The sequence below is a fragment of the Argentina silus genome (assembly GCF_951799395.1).
Source record: "Argentina silus genome assembly, chromosome: 12".
Classification (NCBI taxonomy): domain Eukaryota; kingdom Metazoa; phylum Chordata; class Actinopteri; order Argentiniformes; family Argentinidae; genus Argentina; species Argentina silus.
The window spans coordinates 17,491,264-17,501,800 of NC_139666.1; the positions used below are offsets into that span (position 1 = coordinate 17,491,264).

Here is a 10,537-nt window from a genome sequence, read left to right on the forward strand (position 1 = left end):
TCTCTGTCCCCACTCGCTCCCCAAGCTGCCACTCATTCCTCTCTGCCCTCTCGCTTGCGCTCTCTCTCTCTCTCTCTCTCTCTCTCTCTCTCTCTCTCTCTCTCTCTCTCTCTCTCTCATATCCCTGTCTGTCCCAACTATCTCAAATCCTCTCTTTTTGTCACAACCCTTGTTCTCTCTTTCTGTCCCATCCCTCTCTCTCTCTCTGTGTGGCAGCCAGCTCAGCGGAGTTAGAGAGAGAGAGAGAGAGAAGTGAGAAGTGTTTAATCCTGTCTTTGAGTGCAGAGAGAGAGAGGGAGAGAAGCGAGGGAGCAGTGCAGCCATTCTCTCTTTTCTTTCAACACCGCCGTTCCTCCGCTGCGCTTCCCCACCCTCTTCAAAGCCACTCTTTTCATCTCCTTTCTTTCTTCCCCTGTCTGTTTGGGTTTCTTTCTCTTTTTTTTTTTTTTTTTTTTTCCCTTTTCTCTTTTGGCGCTAGGTATCACGCTTGTTCTCCAAGGGCTGGCAGGCGAGAGGAATAGCCCTCTCTGGTGAATTATGGGAGAACTCTCTCTCTCTCTCTCTCTCTCTGTCTCTCTGTTCCCCCCTTTTTCTTTCTCTACACGACCCTCTCCTCTACTTTGTTTTTCCTAACTATTTTTTTTTCACTATTTTTTTCTTTTGTCACCCGCTCCCCACTTCTCTCTTCTTTCTTACTTTCTTTCTTTCATTCTTTCTCTCTCTCTTTCTCTCCTTTTGCCTGTGCTTTCAGGGTCATCAGTGTGTGTGTGCGCTCTGTGTCCATACATCTACTGGCTGTGTGTCTGCATAGAACAACAGTACTGTATGTTCACCCACTTCAGCTGCATTTTCAGATGTGTGTGTGTGTTTGTTTGTTTCTGTGTGTGTATTTCCGTGTGTGTCAGTGTTTGTTAGCTCACTCACCACTGCTCTGTTGTCCTCAGATGACTGTGTGCTGAAGGCCAGTGAGCAGCCTGTGGCTAATGAGGATGATGATGATGAGGAGGTGAGGAAGCTGAAGGTGTGTATCGAGCTCAAGGGACTCCGGCTGCGCAAGCCCACCGCCGCCTCTCCCGAAAGACCGGAGATCAAAGAGGAGAGGGTTTGGCTCCAGCCCCAGCCTCAGCTCCGGCCCCTAGCCCAAGGCACGCCACAGCGTGAGCGCAAGGTCAGAGCCGCTGACCCCGAAGAGAAAGCCGCGACACAGAGGTCAGAGGTCGCGAGGAGCTGGGCCAACGACATGCTGGCCAACGGAGAGAACAAACGAGGTAGTGAGACTGTTTCCATATCTGAGACTTCTTTTTTTCTGTTCCTCTGCTTTGTGTGTCATAGCCTCGTGGCTCTGGATCTCTTGGGGAGTTGGGGGCTTTCCCTGAGGGGGAGGAAGGAGGTGACTAGGAGGTGACTTCCTCCTGGGGAAAGTTGCGGGAGGGAGGGAGGCAGGCAGGCTGTGGGGAGAGCTGTGGGAGGGAGGGAGGCAGGCTGTGGGGAGAGCTGTGGGAGGGAGGGAGGCAGGCTGTGGGGAGAGCTGTGGGAGGGAGGGAGGCAGGCTGTGGGGAGAGCTGTGGGAGGGAGGGAGGCAGGCTGTGGGGAGAGCTGTGGGAGGGAGGGAGGCAGGCTGTGGGGAGAGCTGTGACTGTTAGAGAACTGGTCTCTGTGGTTAGGCTCTCAGCACGCTAGGGGTTGGTAATCTCTAGCTCCGACAGACAGAGACAGAGAGTGTGTGTGTGTGTGTGAGCGGGAGTGAGAGAAAGAGACAGCCTGTTGGAGATATGGGGGCAGGTGTAGTGTGACTAACGTGTGGTGAATGACTGTTTCTTCTCGAGGCCAGTCAAAGAGAGAGAGAGAGAGAGAGGGGGAAGGAAGGGGGGCGGGTGGGTGGGTGAGAGAGGAATTGGACAGAGAAAGAGAGAGACTGTTAAACCAGGGGCTTTTCCCTTTTCATGTGCTCAAACAGAGGATAAAAGGGAAGAGCGAGATCAATCCAGAAAGGTAGTGAGATAAAAGAGAGAGAGAGAGGGAGAGTAAGGAAGGGGGATAACCAGCGTCTGGCTGCGTGTTCCACAGAGTCTGATTGACATGGAGACATCTCTCCCCCTCCCCTCCCCTCCCCTCCCCTCCCCTTCCCCTCCCCTCCCACCTCTTTAATGGCATCACCACAGCATTAGCTGTTCTGGAGTAATGAGCCATGATATTGCTATGTGTATTTGGGGCCGGGAAGGAAATATTTGCTATCATTTAATCCCCTCCCCCCCCCCCCCCCCAATTCATTTAGCCGAGGTTTTCTTTTTTTGCATTTCAAGGTAATTCATTTTAAAATATAGGCTGTATTCTACCCAGGGCTTCCAGCCTACACTGCAGTGTGTGTGTGCGTGCGTGCGTGCGTGCGTGCGTGCGTGTGTGTGTGTGCGCGTGCGTGTACTTCCAGACAGAGATGTGTCCTTATTAATAAATCAGCAGACGTGGAGAGCTAGCCTAGCATTACTGCTCGCTCTCTCTCTCTCTGTATGTGTTTATCTTAGTCCCTCTCTGTATCTGTTTATCTTAGTCCCTTTCTCTGTATCTGTTTATCTTAGTCCCTCTCTCTGTATGTGTTTATCTTAGTCCCTCTCTGTATCTGTTTATCTTAGTCCCTCTCTGTATCTGTTTATCTTAGTCCCTCTCTCTGTATGTGTTTATCTTAGTCCCTCTCTGTATCTGTTTATCTTAGTCCCTCTCTGTATCTGTTTATCTTAGTCCCTCTCTGTATCTGTTTATCTTAGTCCCTTTCTCTGTATCTGTTTATCTTAGTCCCTCTCTGTATCTGTTTATCTTAGTCCCTCTCTCTGTATGTGTTTATCTTAGTCCCTTTCTCTGTATCTGTTTATCTTAGTCCCTCTCTCTGTCGCTTTCCTCATTTCTCAACTGCTCACAAAACATGAATATACATTTCAATTTATTTGCCAGAGTTGTGCCGGAGCTGAAATTAATTTGAGCCAATCAGCGGTGCACTCTGTGCTATGAGCCAGAACTCTTGCTGTGCTAAGTGTAGGCGTGTAAAGTGTTGTACACTGCTATGTTGTTGTGTGTGTATGTGTGTGTGTGTGTGTGTGTGTGTGTGCGCGTGTCTAAGCTACTGGACTCTCCCTCTGTTTCTAACCCCTGGCTCTCTCTCTCTCTTGTCTCTTGTAGGAGTCCCGACAGCCCCCCTCACCCCTACCCAGCTGAGGGACAGGTCTGCTACTCAGGGCCCTATCTCAGGTGACAGGGGGCCTAAGGAGCCCAGGAGGGGGGGGTTGGGAGGGGCAGGAGGTCAGTGCCCCCCCCTGTCAGCCCCCGAGCCCCCTGCCGGCGACACCCCTCCCCTCAAGCCCCGGCGTCACAGTGACACGGACAAACCCAAGGGCAAGCGGCCATGCAAGACCAAACACACCAGCCAGAGAGAGAGGGAGCGAGAGAGGGAGAGAGAGAGGGAGCGGAGGAAAGAGATGGTGCAGAACGGCACCAGCCCACGGTGCACGACTGACCTGAGACCTGCTCAGGAGGACAAGGTGAGGGGCCTGGGGTGCCTGGTCACTGGTCTGGGGACAGGGGGGGGGCTTCTCAAAGAGGGCTAGGAGAGAAAAGAAGAGGGAGGGAGGGAGGGAGGGAGAAAAAAGGGATTGAGCGAAAGAGAAAAGCGGACGGAGAGGGGAGGAAAGGGGGAGTGAGAAAGAGAAGAAATATGTTTACAATGTTCAGAGTGCTGCTCCGGCTGTGACCTCTTCCCGGCCTGTGATTCTCCCTGTGGATCGCCTCCCTACACAGAGCTGTATGTGTGTGTGCGTGCGTGTGTGTGTGTGCATTTTAGAGAGTGCGTCTGTGTGTCCTTTGTCTCCAGTGCTGGGAGTGTGTGTGCTGTTGTCTAGGTCAGTGCCAGGGCTGTTTGTGTGCATTCTTTACATAACAAGAAAACCCTGGAGCATTTGAGCAGTAGACTTGGCGGTGAGCACTCAATTACACACACACACACACACACACACACACACACACACACACACACACACACACACACACACACACACACACTGAGACACAGCTCTCTCGGCGAAGAGGAATGTGGCAGCCATGGCTGAGCGTCTGAGTTCAAAGGGAAAAAAATGAAAGGGGGGGAAAAAAAAGGAGAGGAAAAAAGAGACTAGTTGTTTTCCGCTCGCGCCGTTCCCTTCTCTCACTCCCCAGTTCCACAGCTGCTCCCACACACAATTCCACTGAGGGGGTTCGCGCACACACACCTACACACACACACACACACACACACACACACACACACACACACACACACACACACTCTGTGTCCTCCCCTCCCCTCTCCTTGTATTGCCCAAGGGCTTCTGTTTGTTTTGAGTGATTTAGGGGGCTGGCATGTCAACCTGCTGTGTGTTTTTAAGTGTTTGTGTTATGAGGCAATATATGTGCAGCACGCAGTGTGTGTGTGCGTGTGTGTGTGTGCGTGTGCGTGCGTGCCTCTCTCTCTAACCAGCCCTTCTCTCTCACCCAGGTCAATGAGCAGCGCTGTGCTCAGAGGAAGAGAGCATTGTCTCCCAACCATTACCCTGGCTCTCCCCTCAAGCCCTGTTCCCCAGCGGTGGTGCGCCCCCACTCCTTGCCCCCCCAGGCTAATGGGACCAGGACTGTCCCACCAGAGGGAGCGGGGGTGCGGCGGACCCCCCCTGCAGAGCCCCCCATAGTGCGTCCCATTCCCCCCGAGGCCAGGAGATTGATAGTGAATAAGAACGCAGGAGAGACTCTGCTACAGAGAGCTGCTCGGCTCGGCTACGAGGTAATATGCTCTCTCTCTCTCTCTCTCTCGCTCTCTCTCTCTCTCTCTCTCTCTCACGACTCGGGCAAAGAGAGGTGACACGCTCTCAGACCGGCTTTTCTAGATTGCTCTCTTTGTCTCCTATTCTTTCTCTTTTTTTTTTTCTCTCTCTCTCTCTCCCACTTATCTTAATTTTCTCATATCCTTGTTCTTCTACATTTTTTCTGTCTTTTCTCTTTCACTCTTTTTTTCCCCGTTTCCACCCCCCCCCCCCCTCCCCCCTCCCTCCCTCCCAGCACACGCTCTTCTCTTCCTCTGTCTTTGTGACTCATTGTTGGCACCCCCCCCGCACACACACACACACACACACACACACACACGCGCATCCCCCCCTGTCTGCCTTGCTTCACTCTCATCTCATTAATTATCTGTGAGGCAAAGTGTGACACTCACACACACACACACACACACAGACGCTGAAGCACGTAGTGATCGACATGCACAGACTGATGTACGATGCCTTTCTCTCCTTCTCTTGCTCATTAGCCCCCCATCCCCCCCCCCCCCCCCCCCCTCATATATTTAGAGGGTTTTTTTAACCATTCCCCTGCTTGGCTGAGACTAGTTGATCCCTGTAGAGAGAGCTCTCTCTACAGTGACGTTGCCCTGAAGCCTTCCCAAATCCCAACTGTCACCATGAGTGGGTGAGGGCAGAACTGACCTCAGATCAGCGTCTGTAGGGCTCTTTGTAGAGAGAGGCTGTGGGAACCCAGCTGTTCTAGAATCAGCTCAGGTGTGAGGCCTGGAAGTGAAGTGATAACTGTGCCTAACATTGTATTTCTCAGGCTAAAATTGTAGTTCTGTGGGTTTTAAGTTTAATGTGTGTTTGGCTCTCGTGTGTGCCTGTCTCTGTGTCTCTCTCACTCTTTCTGCTTCCTCTCTCTCTCCTCCTTTTCTCTCTCCTTCCTTTCTATGCTTCCCCTCTCTCTCTCCTTCCCCTCTCTCTCCTTTTCTCTCTCTCCTCCTTTTCTCTCTTCTTCCTCTCTATCCTTCCTCTCTCTCTCTCTCTCTCCTTCCCCCCCCCTCTCTCCTTCCTCTCTCTTTGATTCACCAAAGAGGCCTACTTAGCCTCCCCCTTTTCCTCTCAACCACATGTGCACATCTTGTGACCTCAGACACACACGTACAATACACACAGAGGTCCACACAGAGGTCCATGTATCCTAGACTCTTTAAGAGAAAATTATTTTCTCTCTTTCTCTCTCTGCTGTAGTTCATTAAATCAGCTCCCAGTGAATGAGACTGCTGTTAATTAACCTCCAGTATCTCCCTCACTCCATCTCCCCAATATACCATGTGTAAGACAGACAGACAGACAGACAGACAGACAGACAGACTCTGAGTCCATATCCACTGGTTTTTATTTCAACAGGATTTCCTTTGTCCTCTCAGCTCCTTCCTCCACATGCAGACAGTGGTGTAGTGTATGAGCGTGCCCTACGTCTACACACCTCTGGTTTGCTGTCTTGCTTCTCTCTCCCTGTCTGTCTCGCTCATTCTGGGTCTCTCTATTCTGCTCCATTCATTTCATTGTTTTATTCTCTATCAAAGTGTTTATCTTCATTTTAAAAATCACACCATTTCAGGCGTCCAGTCCACAAGGGCTTCTGCTTAGCTGTGTGTGTGTGTGTGTGTGTGTGTGTTGCGTTACTTGTGCGAGTGGCTCCATAATGACGGAGAGGTGTGTGAGAAGGATGGTGTGTGTGTGGATGTATTTGTTAACGTGTGGGTGTGTGTGTTGCGTGACTTGCACGAGTGGCTCCATAATGACTGGGAGGTGTGTGAGAGGGATGGTGTGTGTGGATGTATTTGTTAATGTGTGCTGCTTGCGTGTGTGTGTGCGTGTGCGTGTGCATGTGTTTGTGTGCGTGCGGGCGGCTGAGAGGTAAGCGCTGGGAGTATAATCGCGTTCTAATGGCCCTTTAATATGCCATGGTGACTGTGGTTAGCGGTGGCAGCGGCGGCTGTTTTTCTATCCCACACACACACACACACACACACACACACACACACACGTACGTGCACACACGCACACACACTCGCACACACAGCGCAGCAGCGGGGTTCAGTCAGCCGTGCTGGAGTGAAGCTGGCTCGTCTCTCTGATTTATGCGTCTCTCTCTCTCCGAGCGTTTTTTTCCCTTCCTTTTTTTTCTTTCTTTTTTTTCTCCCTTCCTCTGCTCCGCGTGTCGAGGGGAAAGGGGGAGGGGGAGGAGGGAGACGGGGGTGTTGTTTGCGCAGCGGTCAGCGCCTTGTTTGTGTAGTCTCAGGTTCTCTCCTCCCCCTCCCTCCCTCCCTCCCTCTCTCTCTCTCTCTCTCTCTCTCTCTCTCCCTCCGTTGCTCCCGCTCTCTCAGGAAGCGCTTCTCTCACTGCCTGTGTGCGATAAGCCTGGGGCAGACCCCCGGGGTTCGCACACACACACACACACACACAGACACACACAAACCACACACGCGCGCAGAGCGTCTCACACTGGTGTTTTAGCACCGCGAGCTCTGGGCTTATCACACACAGGCAGAGAGATATGAGAGCCTGAGACACACACACACACACACACACACACACACAGAAACACACACACACACACTGTGACCCAGTAAGCGCACCCACAGACATCGCCCTTCTCAACACTGCAGATATCACGCACACACACACACACGCACGCATGCACACACGCACACACACACACTCACTCACTCTGTAATATATACACACATGCACACACACATGCACACACAGATTGCATGCCCTACCCAGCGCTTGACGCTCTGCATATTTCATGTTCGTTTAGTTTTGTGATCCGTGCCTCTGCACATGAAAGCCCACTCTCTCTCTCCTCCCTGCGCTCTCTCTCTTATTCTCCTCCCTCCCCTCCCTCTCCTTTATTCTCTCCCCCCCCGTCTCCCTCACTCTTTCAGCATTTTAAATGGTAATGAGGAGAAACTGCCGATGTCTTCATCCTGCTCTGACATGGAGCCATATATATATATATATATATATATATATATATATATATATATATATATATATATATATTCTGCAATGTAGTTTAATATCCATTCTTACACTGTATCCATTCTTACACTGTATGTCCTACTGATCATTTGTATCTGAATTAAAATAATTGAATAAGCAAGATCTACCTCCAGACTTTTGCTCAATGTTTTGATCACCAAAGAAAGACGTAGACACATTCGTTGACGTTTCGTGGTTTTCATTTTGGCCAAGCTGATGTGATTGTATTTCATGTTGGGGAGAAACATCTAAATGGGATCATATTTGCATCATATTGAATTTGGGGCCAAATTCGATTGTGGCCACTGCCTCACACACCTCTGCTTGAGTGACTGGTTTTAATCATCGCACTGGGACGCTGTTTTTTTTTTCTAATAGTGTCCGTGCGTATTAGGGAGTGTGTGTGTGTGTGTGAGACATTTGTATTCTAAAGAGATAAACATGGCTTCGTTCCTCTTTCTGTGTTTATCAGTGCGTAGATTCCTCTCTTCTCTGTCGACTCGCCAGGCTTGGCACAGGATCACACTCTCTGGGCCTGGCGCACGAACACACACACACACACACACACACGTACGTCTGGACCTGCACCAGCTCCACTGTTGAAATGTTCTTCCTTGTGCAAACAAAATGCCTGTGCAAACAAACGCCCAAACATACATACATGATACACCTGTATTAACATAGACCCCCCCCCCCCCACACACACACACACACACACGGCTGCTGTGAGGCAGCGCTGTGAAGGGTTAAATGTCTGTGTGATGCATTGATTGCAGTTGAGCGCAGGGAAGCATTCTCGAGTGGAAGATTAGAGGACGGAGAGGGAGGGAGGGAGGGAGGGAGGGACAGAGTCTCATTTTACTGCGGAGGTGCGTGTGTGTGTGTGTGTGTGTGTGTGCGTGTGTGCGTGTGTGTGTGTGTGGCTGGAAGCCGAGGCTCTCGTGCTAAGCTCCTGCTCTCTCCCAGCGATATTAAACACGGCTCTGGAGGTTTAGTGCTACCCTTCCTCCTGCCATAGAGACACCACGCACGCACGCGCACACACACACACACACACACACACACACAAACAAGGCCACACACTCAGACAAGGACACATACACGCACTCAGAAACCGTACACACACACACACACAGCGTGTGGATTCCCCAGAGGGGAGTTTCGGCTGGTGCTGCTGAATCCCTCTCCAGCAAACAGGCGGAGTGTGTGACTTAACTCTTCTATCCCTCCTCGTCTCTCACTCCCCCCCTTCCTCCTCCTCCTCCTCCTCCTCCTCTGTCTCCTCTTCCTCCACCTCTGCTTTTCCTAACCGTCATCCTCCTCCTCCTCTTCTTGCTAGTAGCTGCCGCACTAATTGTTTTTAATAATTTTGAGGATTGCTTGATTGAAGATAGATTTTTATCCCGACTCACAAGGTCTGTGGCCCGATTTCACTTAGCTTTTACACAGCCCATTTCCTCTTCTCCTCCCCCCCCCCCACTGCCTCCTTCCCTCCCTCCCCTCCCCTCCCCTCCCTCCCTCCCTCCCTACCGTGCTGAGAGTGAGGGAGTGCATGATAAATACTTGGAGCTGACGCCGGCTGAATTAGCATAGAAATGGAAGTTTGGAGCGATTCCCCAGGTTCAGATGAGCTGTGTGTGTGTGTGTGTGTGTGTGTGTGTGTGTGTGTGTGTGTGTGCGCGCGCGCGCTGTGTGGAATTGCACACATGTCACACACCACAGTTCTCACACCCTACCAGATCTGACTTGAGCGACTCTGATGGATCTGAAAAAGGAAGCGTTTGTGATACTCTGTCGATACACAAGGCACCGCTGCTTACTCGGTCAGGGATACCAATGACACACACACACACAGACGCACACACACACACCGCTGCTCTCTCTTTGGTTGTTGGGTAGCAAGAGGGGCTGAACTCTAATGGAAACCAGCCCAGCTGCTTTTGTGTTCCATCTCCAACTGTCGCGACCATGAACATGTTTCCAACTCTTAAACGGTTCTAAAAGGCCTTTGTTCCCGTTCCATGGTGTGTGTGTTGTGATTCCAACCACAGTCACCGCCACACTGTGTTCCAGCTCCAGCCCTCACACTGAGACAGAGATCCACAGAGTTTGGCAGACAAGCTCGCGTTGAGTCATAGTCAATGCCCCCGCAAGGTGTTTTGATTCCAGTTGTAGTAATTACCGTGTGTGTTTGCGCGTGTGTGTGTGTACGTGTGCATGTGTGTTTGTACACACACTCATCTCTCCCCCTTCCTCATTCCTTTCCTCCTCTGCAGGAGGTGGTGATGTCCTGGGAGGCGGTGTTGCACACAGGGTGTGTGTGTGTTTGTGTGTGTGTGTTGTCTGGTGTTTGTACACACACTCACCCCCCCCCCCCCCTCCCCTTTTCTCTCTGCAGGAGGTGGTGTTGTACTGCCTGGAGAACAAGGTGTGTGAGGTGAATCACCGCGACTACGCGGGCTACTGTGCTCTCCATGAGGCCTGCGCCCGAGGCTGGCTTACCATAGTACAACACCTGCTAGGGCACGGCGCTGACATCAACTGCAGCGCACAAGACGGCACCAGGTACACACACACAGACACACACACACACACTTAATATGCACACAGTGTAAACACACACAAAAGCATATAGTTCATGCCCCTGAACTGTGAAAGTAAATGTTTGTTTTACGGGTCAC

At 51.3% G+C, this 10,537-nt stretch overlaps 1 protein-coding gene across 2 annotated transcripts in view; it reads left to right on the forward strand.

Annotated features, from left to right (window-relative positions):
- The window catches only part of LOC310812973 (BCL-6 corepressor-like), a 30,435-nt gene that overhangs the window by 16,338 nt on the left and 3,560 nt on the right, over nucleotides 1-10,537 (forward strand). For both annotated transcript variants that reach the window (XM_083681756.1, XM_083681757.1), the window contains 4 exons: nucleotides 945-1,268; nucleotides 3,172-3,530; nucleotides 4,520-4,801; nucleotides 10,255-10,421. In XM_083681756.1, coding sequence (XP_083537882.1) covers nucleotides 945-1,268; nucleotides 3,172-3,530; nucleotides 4,520-4,801; nucleotides 10,255-10,421 — 1,132 coding nt within the window. The remainder of the gene's footprint in view (nucleotides 1-944; nucleotides 1,269-3,171; nucleotides 3,531-4,519; nucleotides 4,802-10,254; nucleotides 10,422-10,537) is intronic.